This window comes from Martes martes (assembly GCF_963455335.1).
Source record: "Martes martes genome assembly, chromosome: 8".
Taxonomy (NCBI): Eukaryota; Metazoa; Chordata; class Mammalia; order Carnivora; family Mustelidae; genus Martes; species Martes martes.
The window spans coordinates 87,343,568-87,363,585 of record NC_137895.1 but is presented as its reverse complement, the minus strand read 5'-3'; the positions used below and the strand labels follow the sequence as shown (position 1 = coordinate 87,363,585).

At 49.9% G+C, this 20,018-nt stretch overlaps 1 protein-coding gene across 2 annotated transcripts; it reads right to left on the bottom strand.

The window, feature by feature from the left end:
* Nucleotides 1-17,186, bottom strand: LOC308347913 (keratin, type II cuticular Hb5-like). 2 transcript variants are annotated; one of them, XM_080811720.1, is made up of 9 exons: nucleotides 16,667-17,186; nucleotides 13,802-14,010; nucleotides 12,424-12,484; nucleotides 11,734-11,829; nucleotides 10,925-11,089; nucleotides 10,579-10,704; nucleotides 7,150-7,370; nucleotides 4,627-4,658; nucleotides 1-3,901 (listed from the first exon to the last, which is right to left on the bottom strand). In XM_080811720.1, the coding sequence occupies exons 1-9, from the start codon at nucleotides 17,087-17,089 to the stop codon at nucleotides 3,750-3,752; spliced, it is 1,485 nt and encodes a 494-aa protein (XP_080667846.1). In that variant the 5' UTR covers nucleotides 17,090-17,186; the 3' UTR covers nucleotides 1-3,749. The 2 variants fall into 2 exon arrangements, with proteins under 2 accessions (XP_080667846.1, XP_080667845.1); XM_080811719.1 differs by having other exon boundaries at nucleotides 10,579-10,725; nucleotides 16,667-17,146.
* Nucleotides 17,187-20,018: the final 2,832 nt, after the last annotated feature.

Here is a 20,018-nt window from a genome sequence, read left to right as displayed (position 1 = left end):
TAATAATAAGTTTTTAATGAGTTTCCATGCTTTGTGCACAAAGACCAGTCAACGGACTGGGCCAAGCTGAGGTGTCATATGGATGCCTTATAAGGATGAGACCTCCCCTCCTCAGTCCTCCCTGCTGCCAACAGGGAAAATGCAGTGCAATCTCTTCCAGTTCAAAGGACCCTGGTGTTCCAGGGCCCTCTCCTGATACAAGAACTACTCTCCACACAAAGCAAAAGATACAATCCAAGGACAATGGAGAATTAAAGTTTAATTAGAACAAAAATTTTAAGGAGAAGTCAAGTGGTCTGAAATCAAGAGATCAGGTAAGTTCTAGAGCAAATGACCCAAACAATAAAGTTGGCCCATGTGGGTGATTCCAGAGCTCTTTCCTGGGCTCATTTTCCCTCGAAACTCCACATGCCAAATAAGACCTCCATCAGAGAAAAATCAGACCTTCTGCTTGTATTCTACCCTTATTCAAATATTCACTGCCCCCCAAAATACAAGGGTCTCCAAAGGATGAGGGAAGTATGGATTATAGTCCTTTTTTAAAAAACCAGATCAGGTTAGGCATTGGCATCTTCTCTTTCTTCTCTGAGGCCACAAGCTCCCCTTCACCGAGTCTCAAATACCCTCCGCTTGGACCATCCTCATACACAGCCACTCCCAGCCCAGCCCCTTCAACCCGCCCAGTGTTTCCAACATCCCTGCTTCAATCTTTGGGATCCCAGGAAACACGGATGGGTAGCATTACTCACCTGAACCAAGCACAGTGAGAAATGTAAACTAACCACATGAGCAAGGAAATCGCAAAGCATATTGCTCTTTGGAATAGACAAAGACACTAGAAATGGCAATCTGGGATTACCCCGTCTGCATATGCAAGCCACTGACACTCTCTGGGAACGTGGCTATTAAGAACAGGTTGTATTGAGAGTTTTGTTCATTGAAAGGTAGAGCAGTGAGGACACATGAACAAGGTTGTGCTCTCTTACGTGAGGGGGACTTGCACTGGGGAGTGGCTGAGTTCTCAAATGCCTCACACCACTTGCCTGCCCCTCCTCTGACTGTTACCAGATGCCCTTTGTGCCCCCTGGAAATCCCTGCCCACTTCCACTTTGTTCAAAAACAAAAGGTTCTCCAAAGTGCCCACTCTTGCTCTCTTGGTGCTATTGGACAAGAGTGGTGGGAGATAGGTAGCCAAGGAATGAGTAAGGTGAAGGTAGTGCACAGACGATGAGATTTTTTGAGAGAGGAGAGAAATAGCAAATGGCAGGGGCCAGGGAGGGGCAGAAGGAGGGAAAGAATATCAAGCAGGCTCCACACTCAGCATGGAGCCCAACTCGGGCCTCGATCTCATGACCCTGAGATCATAACCTGAGCTGAAATCAAGAGTTGGATGCTCAATGGACTAAGTGCCCCAAAGATGAGCTTTTGCATTAAAAATGAAGAAAACACTAGAGACACAAAAATGTGTCTCCACACCCTCCAACACCACCATCAGAAAGGAAAGGCAGACCCTCCCCCATTCCATCCCCTGTTCTGCCGTAGGGCAGCAGGTGCCCAGTGGGTCTCCCTTCCCTCCTCAGAGCAGATCCAGTGGCCCTTCGACTTGGTTTTACCTCCACTCAAACTCGGTGGGATCCAGACTGTGGTGTACCCAGCATGCAACTCCTGTGGGACCCTCTAAGGCCAGGAGGCAGAGACTAGGGGAGTAATATACTAAGAAAGATCTTGGTCCTCCCAGGGTCACAGGGGAATAATATCCCCACTGCAGACACATTCTGAAAGCATCAGAAGGACTGCATTGCCCGAAGAACTGCTCATAGCTTTTCTTATGCCTTGAGATCAAATATGCATTCTCATGACAAAATAGCTTCCACCCATTTAGGTTGTTTTTGAATCTTTTTTTTTAATCCAAAAAAAAAAAAAAGTAAATAAAGTGGAAGAAGTGGAGTTCTTCCTATAAATCAAATGAAAGAAACTTGTCCATCAGAAACCCCTCTCTCCACCTCAGCAGGGGGACACCCCTTGCCTCAGAGGGGACTCCAAACAGATTTCCCCAGGTGGGACTTCTTGGGGACTATCAGTTCAGGAATAGGGCAGAGGCAGAGTTCCCCAATCAATTGCCCTGTCCAGGCCGTCAGGGAAAATGTCCTCCAACCAGAAGTCTGGGTTTTATTTCTGGGGTCACGCATAATTGGCCTGTATTAACTGTCCCATAAGAAGATCTGTCCAAGATTCTTAGAGAGCTGAGACTATGGGAGTTGTTTCTACAATAGTTCGAGAAGGTTCCTTTGTGTCATCTTCCGTGTCTTATTCTGAAGTGTCTGACTAGCAAGCAGGGTCAGTCAGTTAGAACCACTCCTTCAGAGACAGTCTGATGAGCCAAGATGTTTAGTCTGAAGGAATAATTGGGGTAAGACAGTGGAAAGTATGTGAACTTTGGCATTCCCTAAACCTCAGTTGGAATGCTGGATTAGCTGTGTGACCTCAGTAAAGGTACTTAACTTCTTTGGGCCTGGACTTCCTTATCTATAAAGTGAAGACGATAATGTCACTGCTGTGAACAATGAATGAAATACACACACAGTGTCTCTGACACTTAGCAGGTGCTTGTGGATACAGATTCCTGTCCCCTACCCTCTTCTACCTTGGCCTCCAACCCACCCAGGTGTGGGGGGACCAGACTGGCTCTGACCTTTTGGCAAAGTCAAAGGAGAAATGCAAAGAGATGAACCTGATTCTGTGAGAGTCAGAGAGGAAGTCAGTTCCACAGTCAGAATTACCTGACCCTCCGTTGCCTCTGCCCACATAAACCAATGGTTCTCAGCTTTAGTTCCTCTAGGAATCACACGGGAGCTTGTTTAAACTCAGATTCCTGGGTTCATCCCTGGAACTTCTGCTTCGATAGTTCTGGATGGAGTCCAGGATCTGCCTATTTAAGAAGTTCCCTCCGCCTCCCACCCCTGGGGACCCTGATTTGGTGGTGATCCATGGACCACACTTGCAGAAGCATTGAGACGGTCAGGGCTTGGGGAAGGGTGGGGGGTGGGGGCTGGGGAAAACCACAGAGGAGGCAGGCATTCATTTGTTTACTAAGAGAAAACTTTTGTCATCAATATTTAATCACACACACCCAAAGAGAAAAGGAGCCATAACAGGAATCATCCAAATACAAAACAAAACAAAACAAAAACAAAAACAAAAAACAAAACCCAACCACCAACCATAAGCACCTCAGCCATCAGCTTCAGTCAGCCTATCCATCCGGACATATGAAGAGCTGGAGACACTCGGGGAATGCACAGTCTCTCAGATCAGTGAGGGGCCTCCCAGACCCCTGGTCCATTCCCCTGCTGTGCCCTCAAGGGCTGAGGTGACACCCCCCCATATCTGAGGGCAAAGCAGGGGTTGCCCACCCATCCCCATTCCCTGACCCAGCTCCCTTCCCAGAGGGCCCTGCACATGGTCAATGCTTAGTAAATGTCTGCTAATCTGAAGCTAGTTGGGGAAGAAAGTGGCTGAGCAGCTTCTATCAAAAAGCTGGACCACCGGCAAGGGACACTCAATGGAGGTGGCAGTCGTGCCATCCCCAGGGTTTGCCCTTGAAGGGTAAGTCATAACACAGTAAGGAGGAAACTGGAGAGTTAGTCTGGGTTTGCAGCTAGGGGAAACTCCTACGCTGACACTAAGATCTGAGACAGCAAAGATTTTCCCTCCTGTCCCCACCCCTGCCCCCATCAGACCCACGCCTCTTACGCAAACCTCACAGATCTGACACTGGAACAGGTCCCCACTACGGAAGGGGAACAGAGGAGGGCACTGCTGGTGGCCATGCCCCCCAGGCCACGAGAGACAGTGGCACTGAGATCCCCACAGACCATGCCACCCTGGGAACGGCTCACACCTGTGGAAGGAGACACTGAATCAGAATTCTCTTCCATACCCAACATGACATGACCCAGAATTTCTTGGAACCAATGGTTTACTTTCCTCACTTTCAGAGGGACCAGCAACATTAATCTTTACAACTCCAGGCAAATCCAAACCCTGGATCTGCCTCTGGGCAAATCTGCTTCTGGAAGGAGTGTGTTTAGCCAATGGGACACCTAACTCTACTTAAACCAGACTAATGTTGAGATGTGTTTATAGAGTCTTTGAGCAAAAACTTATGGTCACAGTGGAGGAATCATCTAGAAATATGGTTGCTGCAAAGATGAGAAGAACGGACACCTAGCCTAGGAACTGCATACACATTGGATTATTAAAGGTAAAGATTTAAGAGTTGCCTGCAGTGGCCCCAAATGATCAGAATAAACATCTCATGTTTCTTATCAAAACCTTGTGCCATTTGAGGAGCATTCTGTGCGTAACTGAAAGACTCGGACTATTTTTGCAGAAACAATTAGTGGGGCAGAACTTGTCACCATCCTTAGCTCAGGTTTCACGCATGTTCCAAATGGGTCCGCATAGGGGCCAAATATTCTCGACCATCCCTTTGTTCAGATCCCAGAAACCTCAGCCCCCTTCTCCCCCACCCAGTGCCCCACAGACAGAGGTTCAATCACCCATTAGATGCAACCCAATATTAACACCCAAAAGAACAATGCCCATGACAGACACCCAACTTACAGATATTGACAGAGCCCACGCCTTCACACAAGCTGCAGGGGGGAGAGAGAGAGAGTGAACATTTAGAAGGGAGTTCCCTGCTCCTTCTCAATTGGGTCTATTCTGCTCCATCCTGAGCAAGGGGACCAGAGCTGAAGGGCTGGGAGCATGCTTCCTACCCACTGTAGAGAGCATCAGTAATGTCCCTGCTCCCAGGGATTCCGAAAGGACAGGGAAATGTTAGGTTGCAGGACCTAAAAGGCCACTTTATGCCTTGTTTGGTTCTTGCCCCTGGGAAGCTGGTATACTGAAAGGGGGACATGGGTTACAGTGAGTGTTTTCCTCCTTGTCCCCTGGCTGGAAATTCCAGCACGGCCAAGTAAGAGATGGGAAAACCACTATCTAACTGGCCACCTCTAGGTACCAAAAAGCTTGCCTCTCTTCTAATAGATCCATTTTTATCCCATGAGTTTACATGCTACCCCAAATATCCACCTGACTTGATAAATGCAGAGGGAGGCAGGACGGTATGGTGGTTAAGAGCCTGGACTCTTGGGCACAAATCTGGCTGAGCCACTTACTAGCTGGGTGACCTTGGACAAGTCACCCAGGTTTTCTGTGCCTCAGTCTCCTCATTTCTGAAACAGAGATGATCGTACCCACTTTCCAGGATTGTGGTAAGCTCTATATTGCCAAGCACTCTACAAATAGAGCCTGGCACCCAGTAAATCCACTGTGTTTGCTATTAACATTAGAAACATCTCATTGATGGTGGGACACTTACATCAATGCAGTGGTCCCCCTCCTCCCTCAGGGCCACCTGCACTTTTTGCTCTATGTTGCCCTCTTTGTTAATCCCCAGCCTCAAACCTGACCCTCCAGTAAAGCTCTAATCTGAGCCCTTCTGCCCGACGTGGAGCACTTCTAGACATCTATGCTTTGGGCTCACTTTCCAGCCATGTGACTCTGACTCTACCACAGCTTTGGAACTGTGCTCTTCCAGAAGATTCTACCCATCATACTGCCTATGGGACCACATTGTTAGCAGCAGCTGTCTCCAAGTTGAGTGATAATGGTTGCTTTTATTTTCTTGTTTTCTGCAATGAGAATTACTCGTGTAGTCCAATTAAACTTGTTAAATGCCAAGAAGAGAAGATCCGTTAAAAGGTCAATGGCCACGATAGGCAAGATGCCACACACTAAAACCATCTTTTAAAATCTCATGTGTTGGAGACAGTGCCTCATTCGTTATATGGTGGGGTTATTAATACACTAACGATGATGATGATTACAATGAAAGTAAGTTTCACTGCGCAAATGCCCAGTGCTTCACTGAGTGTAGGTGAGTGGATTGGGGGCGTAAGTGTACAAAGGAGGAGGCAGACTCTGGTGGGCTGAGGACATGGAGAGAAAAGATGACCTGCTTTGGTCAAGCGTGGCACAAATCCAGCAGTGTGCTAGCTGCCTTGGGTGTCACACACATCAGATTTCTAAAGCTAACCTGGTTAATAAGGAACCTCTCCATGGTCCAGCCCTGCATGACCACCTGGAGAGACAGATTCTTATTCTGATCGTAACCTGCTCCTACTTGTGCTTACTGCGCACATTAACTCATTTAATCCAACAGCTTAAAGTGGTGGGTTTTATGATTATCTGTTTTACAGATTAGGAGGTTGAAGCATAGGGGTTCAGAGTTAGTAAGGGGTAGAGCTGGGATTTGAACCCAAGTGGTTTGTCTCCCAGCCTGTGATCTTAACCTTTATATTCTACTTCCCCAGTCTAGCCTGCTTCCCAGGGACAGGACCTAACTAGGAGGCCGTAATGATGTGGCCACCTCTAGGCTAGGGGCCCCGTCACTACCCCGGGTGTAAATCCACATTGCTCCTCCCTTATTTACTTCAGTGCCCCGAATCTTGGCTCAAACTGTCAGCACAGCCTGATGTCTCCTGTCCCTTTCCCACCCCCTCAGCTCTTCTACCTCCTCTTCTAGCCTCCCTGGGACACTAACCCTGGTCACTTGAAGGATGGATTTATGTCCAATCCTGTCTTTCCCTGCTAGTAAGGACACCGAGCTGCTCATTTCCATTTATTGGTCCTGAACATGGGACTACAGGGCTCCTTGCCTGTGTACCCCAAATCAAATAACCTTTAACAAACCATTAGAATGATTCCAGCTTTTGCAATCCACTGAGATGTGATTGCAGAAACATCCTTTCAGCCAATGGGATAAAGCAGTTGTCTTGGTACAAGCTTGATGTGCAGCCAGAGGGACGTGTAAGAGGGCAAAGATCACTGGAACGCTAACCAGCAGGAGATCGGTGTAAGCACAGACCCCACCTAGCTGTGACTTGAACAAGTTCCTTCCCCTCTCTAGGCCTTAGTTTCCCCATCTGAAACTGGAGAATTGGCTGGTCTCCATGATTTCTAGAGTCTGTCTTGAGTCTTTCCCAGTTTGAATGCTCTCTGCTTGGAGGACTATAGCCGAGCAAGGCAGTCTTCAAGCCCTCAGTGGGGATGAGAAGTGACCCTGAGCCCCATCCTCACCGGCTCTCCTCGCCCTCCAGCAGCTTGCGGTAAGTGGCGATCTCCACATCCAGGCCCAGCTTGGAGTTCATCACCTCCTGGTACTCCTTGAGCAGGCAGGCCATGTCCTGCTTGGCCTTCTGCAGGGCCTCCTCCAGCCCTACCAGCTTGCACTTGGCATCCCTGAGGGCCGCCTCACCCTGCTGCTCCGCCTCCACCACAGAGCCCTCGAGCTTGCAGCGCTGTCAGGGAAGAGAGGAGGGAAGGGTTTAGAAGGGGTTGTAGGCTATGGGAATCCTGGTGGGTCCCCCATGGCCTCAGTCAACCCCATTCAAAATGGTCAACTTGCAAATTAATGAGACAGGGAAATAATGGCGCTTTGGGGCTTTCTTGCTCCATTTTTGTACCACTTAATTGTAAAATTCAAGTTCCTGGTAAGCCGTTAGGGAGCAATGGAACAGGGCTGGTAATAAGTGGTGATACTATCTGACATTTGTTTACCGTTGTTAGTTTACAAGGTACTTTCACAGATCTAACTTACCCGCCTACAGTTTCTCTGTGAGCTTGTCAGAACAGGCATGGTTATTCCCATTATGCAGATGAAGAAACTGAGACTCAAAGAAGCTGTGACTTGCCCTAAGCTACCCGAGTAATTAGTGTCAAGCCCAGGTTTTCATAGGCCATTCTCTGACCCACTGAGATCAGCATGCTGGAAGAAGTACCCACCTAACCACCCACCATACTAACTGCAGCTCCTCCCTTCTGCCCCACTTAAAACAGAAGGAACTCCCACAACTCAGTAGTAAAAACAAAAACAAAAACAACCCTAATAATTGGATTTTCAAAATGGGCTAAGAACTTAAAGAGATATTTCTCTGAAGAAGACATATAAATGTCTTGCAGGTACAGAAGAAAATGCTCAACAACATCCTTTTCAAGGAACGGCAAATCAACACCACCATGAGAATCATCTCACACCTGCCTGGTGGGCTATTATCAAAAAAACAAGGTCAGTGTTATTGAGGATGTGAGAAACTGAACCCCTCGCTAACTGTTGGTGGGGATGCAAAAGGGTGCAGCCACTATGGGAAACAGTGTGGAGGTTCCTCAACAAATTAGAAATAGAACTGCCCTATGATCCAGCAATCCCACTTCTGAGTATTTATCCAAAATAATTAAAATCAGGATCTTGAAGAAATATTAACATCCCCATGTTCATTGTAGCACAATTCACCACAGCCAAGACATGGGAACAACTTAAGTGTCTATCTACAGATGAAGAGATAAAGAAAACATGGTATAAACATGCAGTGGAATGCTACTCAGCCTTTTATTTTAAAAAAGGAAATTCTGCAATATACCATAACATGGATGAACCTTGAATACATTATGCTGAGTCTAATAAGGCAGATGCAGAAAGACAAACTGCCTGATTCCACTTACATGAAGTATCTAAAATAGTAAAATTTTTTAAAATTTAGATTAAAATAAAAAAGTCAAATTTATAGACTCAAGCAGTGGGATGGTGGCTGCCAAGGACCGGAAGGAAGGAGAATACAGAGTTACTAATCAACGGCCACAAAGTCTCAGTTAAGCAGGATGAATGAGTTCTAGAGATCCGCTGTACTACACTGTCCACAATCATGTATTGTACACCTAAAGATGCACTAAGAGGGTAGATCTCATATTAAGAGTTTTTACCACAATGAAATAAATATTCTTTAAAAGCATATCAGCATGCAAGCAAGGATAACTTCCAATCTTCTCTAATTTCACTTCCAGTACCATTCTCATATTTTATCACCTCAGCTATGAATAGCAATAAATTAATTGTGATACATCTTACAGTGTTTAAGAACCACAACACAGAAGGGAGAAGACAGAAATCGAGCCACAGATGGGTGAAAACTCAGGGTTGGGACAGAGGTAGTATCACAAACCAGTGGGTAAGGAACAGATTACATGATCCATTCTCTTACTACCCATAGAAACAAATTAACCTAAACCTTACTCCTTGCATATACAAAAAATAAAGTTCAGACAGGTTAAAGACCTAAATGTGAGAGGTAAAACTATAAAACTAGTCGAAGACAAGAATGCGAGAGGATACCTCTATGACCTCAAACCTTCATAAGTATAAACCATTAAGGGAAGAGCTGAAGAGTGTGGCCACATCCAGGTTAAAGATTTCTTTTCAGGAAAGCAAACAAACAAGGGAAAGCCTGAGAGGAGCTGAGCTGCAACAGGCAGAACTGACAAAGGGTTACCATCTAGACGTAGTGGACAAGGAACTGCTGCAAACTATCAAGAAAAAAGACAGGAATCACAATACAAAAATGAGCAGATGGTAAGACTAGGCAGTTCTTAGAATGGGAAATGCAAATGAGTAAGTAAGCCTGTGAGGAGACGTTCGACATCACTAGTTAACCAGAGAAATGAAGATTTAAAAAACAATTTGTTACTAGTTTACACCTATTAGATCCACAAGAATTGGGGTCTGATCATAGCGAGTTTGAGCCGAAGCTGCCACCTGCCTACAGTGGGACTGTGTGCGAGCACAGGGCTCTGAGGGTTCTTATGGGAAGTAATTCAGTGAATATCCTACAACTCAACAATTCCATTTCTTGCTTTATACCTTCAAGATATCTCTCATGGAGATGTATATGGAAGCATGTACACATGTATAAAAACATTAAAAATGTTCATGATACTACTGGTGGCATAGCAAAGACTTGGAGGCCAACAGAGTGGACATCCATAGGGGAATGAACAGGAAACTCTGGTTTATGAATATTAATGCATTCAATGCCACGGAAAAGATAAAACAGATCATTTAGAGCAACATGCATGGATGTCAATGACTTTGAACTGGCAACAGGATGAATCAGATGAGATTAATGGCATAATGTCACGATATAAATTTAAAACACGAAGAAGTTTATATGAATTTATTTTGAAGGATGCATATGTATCTGTGTATGTAAATATATGTGTGCAAGAGGGATGTATATTAGCTGCATGAGAATGAGTCTGGGGATGGAGGAGAATAGAATGAAGATGAAGGAAAAACCATGCTCAGTTGCAGAGATGCACAGATGGTAGTAGTGAATGGCACTTTGAACAGAGTGGTGTTGGATCAGTTCAGGTCTGTGCACCTCAAGTCCATCCAGAGAGGCAGGGAGAGAGACAGCAGAACACAACCTGCCCTAGACCACGTTGTCTATGTTTAAAGGAGAGAAATGGTAAAGGGAGAAGAAGGGAAATAAGAGCAGAATTCAGAGAAGACAGACAGACCAACCCTCCCCCTAAAATGTTTTGTGCAAACTTCAGAGGCAGGTGGTTAAACTATAAGCCTCTCCAAAAAGAGCAGCAGTCCGTCCAGGTAGGAGGGAAGCAGAGAGCAGATCAGAAGCAGCAGGTACACCAGGTGAGGTCTCAGCGCCTCCTGACCTGCTGCTTGGCGTTCTCCACCTCCGCTGTGAGCCTCTGCATCAGGCGGTTCAGCTCGTTGAGCTCATCCTTGGTTCTGCGGAGGTTCTCACCCTGCTGGCTCACGGTGGCTTTCATCTCCTCACACTGTGGGTTGGGGGACCAACACTGAGAAACAGCCAATGGTTGCAACATTGCGGGAAAGGATGTTGGGAAGAACTCTCTGTTATTCCACAGTCCCACCTCCCACCCCTGCTCTGCTTGGGTTGGTGCTGTGGCCCCTCTCAGTGCATGGGCACCTGTCCCAGGAAGCTCTGGGTTCCAGCTATCATCCCTGCCCAATGGGCAACCTGGCCCTCCAGATCACCTTGGTTTGGTACCAGGACTCAGCCTCGGCCCGGCTGCGGCTGGCAACATCGTCATACTGAGCCTTGATCTCGGCCACAACCGAGTCCATGTTGAGCTCCCGGCTGTTGTCCATCTTGACCACCACCGATGTGTCTGAGATTTGTGACTGAAGAAGGTAGATTTCCTGTGGGAGATAGCAACCAGTGTCCTCAGCTCCAAATCCCCCTCCAATTCCCATCGCTGGAGGTAAAAAACAGTCCCCATCTGAAGCTTCAGGAAGTAAACTGGAAAATTTCAGAGGGGATTTTAAGAGAAAAGGGCTGGAATCGGGACCATGGCCTCAAGGCAAGAGTAAGGTGGAATTCCATTAAAGCCTGAGGCTAATTTCTGGGGATAGAGACAAAGGGGGTTACTCCACCTGGGGCCCCAACTATCCAGATCAGCTCTAGCTGTCTGTATAAATGTAATCAACCAGATAATGGGTTTTCTAATTAAGTTTTCATACTACCTGAATTAATAAGATTATTATCTCTATATACCTATACCTATATTCTCAAATCTCTACTTCATGTTGTAATGTGTAGACAGACAACGAAACATAGTCTTTTGAATCATTTTAAAGGAAGGACATCATCCATTTCCATTTTTCAAGGAGGTCTGAGCAAGAGAAATCTCCTCTGGTCACAGAAGGAGAGGGTGGTTAGGCCCTAAAAGAGTTAGGGATGGACAACCCTCTCTAGAGCCAAAGGGCCAAGACAAGCCACAACCCAAAAAGCCCTTCACCCTCTCCTCCCTCACTTGCTCTTCTGGAGATGGGAAGAAACTCACCTCCTCGTAGAGGGCCTGCAAGAAGCCCATCTCCTCTCTCAGCGCCTCCACGTTGGCCTCCAGGTCAGCCTTGCGCAGGTAGGCACAGTCTATGTCCTGGTGGACACACACGGGAAAGGAGGGAACACGAGGTCGCTCAGTGCCCCCTGGACATCAGCACTCTATGGGGGCCCCGAGGCCATGTTGTGGCCCACTCTTCTCCCATCGCAGGAACATCCGTGGAACCAACTAGGAATAGGAAGTGGAGAAAAATCTGACCCCTTACAGACTTTTTTTCTGATTCCTCCAGGATTGGAAATCTTCCTGAACTGGGTAGCTTAGAATCGCAGCCCAAAATGTCAGACTGCTACCACTGAGCCAAACTGGCCGATGGAGCATGACCATGTGGTGGCCACAGAGCCTTGAGTACATGCCCCAGCAGGTCATCCTCGGCACCCAGGTCAGGCGTCACCCAAGTAGCTGGCTCTCATGCCTGAGACCTCATGGTGCTGCTGTCCGGCTCTCTGCAGATGCCCTGATCATCTCCCATGGTCACTTGTAAATCAATTTCACTCTCACAGGGACATTGCCGACTAACTGGCCTCCATCCATTAGGGGACTCGAGTGCCTGGCCATGACCACTAGACTGATACAAACTTGGCCTCTAGCATCCAAGATTTCGCTCCTCCCCGTGTGGGAAGAGTCACTCACCTTCTTCAGCACCACAAACTCATTCTCGGCTGTGGTCCTGAGAGCCACCTCCTCTTCATACCTGAGGAGACACAGCACAGGTGGAAAGGCCCTTGAGGAGGAGGGCTTTGGGCTGGCCAGAGAGCCCGAGGATTTCAAGACTCCTTGGTTCTACCCTTCACTTGCTGTATGCTTTGCGAGAAGAGGCTTGGCCTCTCTGGGCTTCTATTCTTCAGTCACAAGGAACACACCAAGAAGATACTGGACACGGAGCTCAAGTCTCTGGTTTCTGGTCCAAGCTTGGACTGAAGTGGCTGCAAAACTCAGGCAAGTCATTGAATCTCTCTGCATCTTGGGTTAAAATGACTGGTGTGCAGGAAGTTTCTCTGGACTTATTTGTGGAATGAATGGAAGACAGATGCTCCGGGGGCGAGGTCTTTCAGCCCCCAAATTGTACAAAACATAAAGCTCCCTGAAGCCATCTCCGGAATGTTCTCTTCCCCTCCCCCAACATCCAAGGGCTTGACATCCTAGAAGCACCCCACTGGGCCCAGACTGCTGGGGGACATTTCCACCTCCCTCTCCTCCTGCTGGCACATTCTCTTACTCCTGCCCATGAGGTCATTCCTGTAGCAGCCTGGCCCAGCCAGCAGGAGAACCAGAGTTCTCACGGCACGCTTTCCACAACTTTTTAATGACAGAGTAATTTGGGCTTCTATAAACTCTGAGCTGTGTAATTACCGGCCCTCACACTCCCCGAGACTGGGAGACAGACGTTGCCACCTGCAAACAGAGTTGTGCCTGCCTCTGCAGTTACTTCCAGTTAGTATTACCAGGACTGATTATGTCAGAATCGCCCTTCTCTCTGTCCATATCTACCAGGTAGAGGGGTAAATTAGCAGTGACCCCGTGAATTTTAACCAGGTAAAACAAAACAAAACAAAACAAACAAGTCAGGTTAAAATGAAAGATTTACATGAACCTTTGTATTGCAGAGCCTTGCAGAACAAGAGCCCAGTGATTTATTTACAGAGCAAATAAAGGAATTATCTGAGCTCATCAGATACCTTGAATGGCATTGGCCAGATCATCTTTGAGATATCTATCTCCCCAGGGACATTTCCTTTCTTCCCATCCTAGTGCTGACTGCTCCCAAGTTCTTCCCTCCAGCCCCGTGATCTCTACCCTCCCGTTTCATCATTCCTTTCTCTGAATCTCCCCAGGACAGGGCCCACAAGGGCCGGGAGCAGAGACCAGATGGAGTCGGCTGAGGAAACAGACCCATCTGAGTGGTCGCCTGAAATGACCCTGACCTTCAGCCATCTCCACCTCCAGGGTAGTTGGGGGGGGCCAAAACCTGCTCCACACCCATAAGTACCCCCAGCCAGGCCGCACTCACTTCTTCTTGTAGCCCTCCATCACCTCCTGCACGTGGTTGAGCTCCGAGGCCAGCCTCCCGCTGTCGGCCTCCACGCACTCAGCCTCCCGCCTCAGTGTCTCGATGTAGCCCTCAAACAGGGGCTCCAGGTTGCTCTCACAATACTTGCGGTCCTGGTAGAACTGCCACTTGGTCTCCAGCAGCTTGTTCTGCTGCTCCAGGAAGCGCACCTGCAACCCAGCGGGGAGGAAAAAGACTCAGGGGGAGCCCAGGATCCCGGAGCCCTCACTGCCCTTGGGGAGAGCCCCTGACCTGCAGCAGCCTGTGACCTTCCCCCAAAGTCCAAATCATTTGGCAAAGCCTAGAAGCGCAGGTCACAGCTCCTCCCCAGTTGTGTTCCCTCACCCTATCCCCATCTCCCTGTAGAGGAGTGTGATGTGGTTTTCTGCACAGAATGAAGTAACATCTGATCCTGCAAAAACACCCCAGGCCAGGATGGGGGCGGGGGCGCAGAATCAAAGATGGTCACATCCTAATCCATGGAACCTGGGAATAGGTTTCGCTACGTGGCCAAAGGGACCGCGTACGTGGAATTTAGGTATGGCGTTGAAGATCAGGAGATCTGGAATTATCCAGATGGCCTCAAGGGACCAAATGGACCTTTTTTAAAGTGGACAAGGAACCAGAGAGTGGAGAGGGTCACGGAAGGAGGAGGTGGACGAGAGATTCAGAACCTGAGATGGCCACCACTGCGGTCACCAGCTTTGGAGGTGGAGGGAGAAAGGGCCTGAGCCAATGAATGCCAGTGGCCTCTAGAAACAGAAGCAGCTCTGGCAGCGAGCAGCAAGGGAATGGGGACCTCAGTCTTACAATCACGTGGAACTCAATTCTGCCAAAAGCCTGCATGTCCCTGAAAACAGGTCTTCCCTAGGGCCAACAGCTTGATGTCGGCCTCAGGAGATAATAAATTCATGTTGTTTTAAGCTACTTAGTTTGTGGGCATTCTTAGGGCATGTAAAAATGCATCCACCATACTCTCCCTCACTCTGATCCTAGGGTGTGAGAGCCCAACTGCGGGGGCCCCGGACCGGGAGTTAGGAGACCTCCCACTGGCTGACTCTGCCACTCACCAGGTCCCTGTGCCTCCTTCTCTCTGAGCTTCACGGTAAACTGAGGCAGCAGCCGTACATCAGCAAGATCACACAGGGAGACCCCAGGCCCTTTCTGCCCTGCCCACGTGTTTTATCTGACCAGCAAACTGTTTTATAGAAATTGAATTCATTGCCAACATTTAATAACTGAGTAATTTCAGGCAAGAGTCTGGATCTCTGTGACCTTAACAGACCAGAGGCTCAGGTGGTGCTGGGCGTGGGTCTGAAGGTGGGTCTCCGCGGCTCCCCCTCCAGCAGGCATGCATCTCAGCTTGGCTTCATTTGGGTCCTACCAGGCCCCATGCCCTTGCCAGCCCTACACTAGGTGATCTCCTCCCAAGCCCTAATCTTCTGGGAGCACAAACCTGGAAGAAAGCACCCCTCAACTGCCTATTATTGTGGGAAGAGAAACCAAACCCTAATTAACCAAAGGCACCTGCCCTGGGTCGCCCCATGCAGACCCACTCTCTGGCTTGCCCGCTCCGCAGGCTTAAACCACCCTGGGCGATACACTTTGCATACCCAGAGCTCATTATGACAAGGTGGGGGGCTGTCGGCCACCTCAGGGGAGGGAAAGCCAGCCTGGGGAGGGAGTGTGACTGGAACGGACTGCTTACAACTGAGACTGCACAGCTGGGTGCTGCTGCCCAGAAGGCCTTGTGCAAATGTCTGTGCATGCTCAGGGCACTCACTATTCTTTTGAGCAAATTAGGCAAAGAGGCCGCTCCAGGCAGATGCAGCCTTCTGCCGGGGAACACAGCCCAGTGAGTAGAGCATGGGCTGGATTTCAAGTCCCCCCACCACCCCACATCCTTGGTGCATGTCCTTGTGAAGTGAAGACCCTGCATGATGTGCTGATGGCAGGGGAGAGCCGGCAGTGTGTTAAGAATAGATGTAGGGCCCCTCTGCTTACAGAGATGCCCATTCCTGATGGCGGCATTTGTCTGAGAGCAAAGCTCCCACGCACCATCACCCTGTGTGCGTCCACCTATGAAGTCCCTGGGCGTAGACAGGCACACCATTCAGCCCCAGAAGATGAGCCTTTCCTCCCCCAGACTTCAGTGGCTGCCCTCCCGCAGAGAGGCTCTCAGACAGAGCACCACCGAGTCAGAGGAAACCAGAGCCAGGCATCCAACCAGAAAGTGGGCTCAGAGAGAGCACCATCAGGAAAGCACAATTCCATAGCCCCTCCTGGGGCTTCCCCTGAAGTTTCTCAAGTCACTGTCTTTAATCTGTGTCCGTATTAGGTGGGGAAGGGCGCCCAGGGCAGAAGTCGTGGGAACTCACAGCCTGCTTACCCTGTTCCCACTGGAAGGAGCAGGAGATGAGCTTCTGGCTCCTCCTCTTCCTGGCTCCCCGTCCACCCTGGAGGTGGCGGCATCTCCTCTAGGAGGCGGGTCAGACCCCAGCCTAGCAGACATGCCCCCATGCCTACCACTGTGTGATGGTTGAGATCCAAGAGATGGGGCCACGGACACACTCTCAGGTCTTGTTGGGCAGGGAAGCAGCTTCAATGAAATGTCCTGTTCTGTCTGGTGGTTTCACACCCATTATCGATTGCATTTGACTTTGCTGGTGACACGTAAAAACCAAGAGCCCGATTCAGTCATGCTCTCAAGGCCACCTGCTGATGGGTAGCAGGCCTGGGGCATAGAGTGAACCCAGCTCATCCCTGGACTCCAAGTCCCTTGCCCATTCCCATGGCACTTCCCCAGGGCGCAGCCTGCAGACCCACCTTGTCGATGAAGGCAGCAAACTTGTTGTTAAGATTCTTGATCTGCTCCTTCTCCTCGTGCTTCACGCACTGAGCATTGGGGTCGATCTCCAGGTTGAGGGGCGTGAGGAGGCTCTCATTGACAGACACACTGGTGATGCAGGGCAGGCTGGGCCCGAAGAGGCCCCCCACCCGGTAGCCGAAGCTGCTCCCTCCACGCAAGGGCCATCCACAGCTCACCGCCATCCGTGGGGACCCCACGGCACACAGGCTCCGGCTGCCGAAACCCCCCAGGCGCCTGTAGGCGGGCCCCCCAGGACTGCCCCCGCGGGAGGCCAGGACACCCACACAGCTATGGGCCGAGGGTTTGGACATGACCGCAGAGCAGGAGCTGAAGTTCCTGACCCCGGAGCCGGAGCTGAGACGGTAGGAACGGCTCGCCATGCCTCCACCGTGCAGGGCAGTGCGGGGAAGGCGGAGAGGATGGAAGCGCTCAGGTCTCACGTTGGAGACCTGTCAATGCCCCTGCCTTTTATGGGGCAGACGACAGGCCTCCCAACAACATAAAAGGCGGGAGAAAGTTATTAATGCCATTTATGAGCGTGGGAATCTCCCGCTAGGCAGACCGAGAAGGAAAGCTGAAACTTGTCTCCTTTAATAAGCATGTGGAGGAGACCCCGTGTCACAGTAAACCTGCCCCTTGCTGCCTTTTCCACCCCACAGGCCTAGACACGGTTCTTCAGCCCCTAATTCCCCTCCTACCCTGTGAGTCCACTGCCGTCATTATCCCACATGGGCAAGCGGGGGCTTGGGCAGATACACATTCCTGAGACGCCAAGGGTCCCGTGTCCCATAAAGTCGACGGACCCATCCTCCCAGCAGATTACACGTTTCCCTCCATGAGGCCACGAGGATGCCTGGCTGATCTTTCCAGGGTGAGGACGTGTGGAGTGAACCCTTCCAGCCTTTCCTGTTACTGCCTTTCCTACATTCTCAGAGTCGCGTCACTGGGGCTTGTACAGCCCCTTGGTGCAGAAAGAATGCCTTATCAACTTCCGTAGCCTTCATGGCAACCAACACATACTAGGTCCGCAGGAAGCATTGTCACAATTGAATAGGCTGGACACGGGAAGGAAGGGCCAATATCTGGAGAGTGTCTTCATCTAGTCCACAAATATTGATTGACCCTTCCACCGTGTGCCATGCCCAGGAGCTGTCCCCGAGGAGGTGCCTTCACTCACGGGCAAGTGCTGAGGTCCCACCAGAACAAGGCCCTAATCTAGATGCCAAGCGCACTAGAGCTGGACGGAACTCGCCCTTGAAGAACCTGGTCTCCTGGGGACACCGGACAGAGGCAGGAGAGATCCAGGCAAGAGAGGGAAAGACAACCAGTCAGGTGAAGGGAATGTTCTCGGCTTTCTGAGGGAGGCCGCTCATGGCAGGTGGAACATCACAAAGGAGGTGGGACCTGAAGTGGGGCCTAGAAGATGACAGGACGTGGCAGAGAGAATAGAAGCGGGGGTGCCAGGTGAGCTTCTGAGCCTGAGAGAGATTGCCTGGTTCCTGAGATCCTCTGCCAAACCAAGCTTTCAGCCAGAGCAGCTGACCGCGATGTCACACCCCAGAGGGGCAGGATGGAAAAGGGACCCAGGGGGGAAAGCCCCTCCCTGCAGTCCCGACTCTCATGATGCCTAAGCCTCCAGCAACCCAGTCCTCTGAGTAAAGCTCTCATTACAGAGAATCTCTGCGTACAAAGACAAGAACAAAGAATGGTCTTCCAGAACTCCCTCTTGGGGAAAGAGGCTTGGGGAGGGGGCATAAGAAAAGAGCCACACAGAACAAGAGAGAATGGGGAGGGTCCTTCTGCTCGTTCACTTGTTCTCTCTCTCACGCACCCACGCACGCACACACACCTTACAGCAGGAGGACATGGAGGACAGAATCACACTCTGCGTGGGGAGCGTAAGGCTGGATAGAGGGAGCAGGACCTGCCCCGGGAACATCGGTCTGAGAAGAGGCCCTTGTTCCTGCACCCGGAGGACAGAGCTGCAAGGCTGAACCAAGTCACAGGGTGGGCTGGGGAGACACCCCATCAACTGACTTTCTGCAGAACCAACTTGCCCCAGCCTTTTACTCTTGTGGCCACAGACGCACACACTAACCCTAGCTGGCAGGAAGGGGAGCTGGGTGTGCTGGAAGCTGAGAGGGCCCCTCCGTGGTGGGCAGGCAGAACAAGAGAAGCAAAACAGAAACCAGGCCTCAAAACCAATGCACTGGAAGGGCCTGCCTCACGCTGGGCTCTATTTGTTTCTTTTTCTTCATTCAACAAGTACTAACTGAGTACCTACTATGTGCCGGGCACCGTTCGACGAACTTGGCATACATTGGGGAATAAAACATACAAAGGTGTATGTTTTCATGGGCTCCCATTCCAGTGGGAGAGATCGACAATAAACTTGGGGAGGGAGTCAATTATCTATTTGATGGTGATACGTGTCAGAAGAAGAAAAAATTGAACAAAGAAGGGGGACTCAGGAGAAGTGGGAGCAAGATGGGGTCCAATTTTAACAAGATGGTCCCCGTCGGCTGCCCTGAGAAGGGGATGTTGAACAAAGGTTTCGAGGAGGTGAGGGGATGAGCCAGTGCAAAGGCCTGAGGTGAGAACAGGCCCAGTCTGAGCAGGGAAGCCCTGTGGGGTTTGAGCAGAGAGAGTGCGAGGGAGTCCTGAGTATGGTGAGTTCGGGGGATACAGAGAGGGAGGGGAGAGCACCGTTGGGCCCTGTGGGATGGGACCTTTTCCTCACTGTGTCCTATTGCTTACCTGGGTGCGCCTGAGCCACTTCCGGTCCCAAGCATTGTGTGGGGAAAACAAAAAGCAAAACTACTTTGGTGCCTTTGGAATTGAAGTTATGCAGCCCACCTTCACACGGGGTCATTCCAGAACGTCCGGGAACTCACGGCAAAAGGCTTCCCACTGCCCAGGACTGGCAGCCTCTCTGGTGACCAAGGCGTGGTATCACCTCAGTAGTGGTTCCTGCTGCCTTCTCTGAGGGGACCTCCCTCGGATATTCCCCAAGATAAAGAACTGGGGAGGGCTCATTCATCACCACCTCATTTGGAGTACCCTCCACTGCCTGTTGGGCTGTCCCTCAACAAGCCTGGCTCACTCCCCAGGCTGGCTTTGGGTACCTTTAGCCCAAATACAAATGTCTGGCCTAATCTTGCTAATCTTGAGGCCAGGGTACAGGGCACAAAGGCAAGCTCCAGGGACCTCCTTCCCCAGAGGGGCCTACAACGTTCTGGGTGGGCAGAACTTCCAGGCTTACTAAATGTATTCTTGTATTCCAGTATCATAAAGAATGTTAAAGCTTTC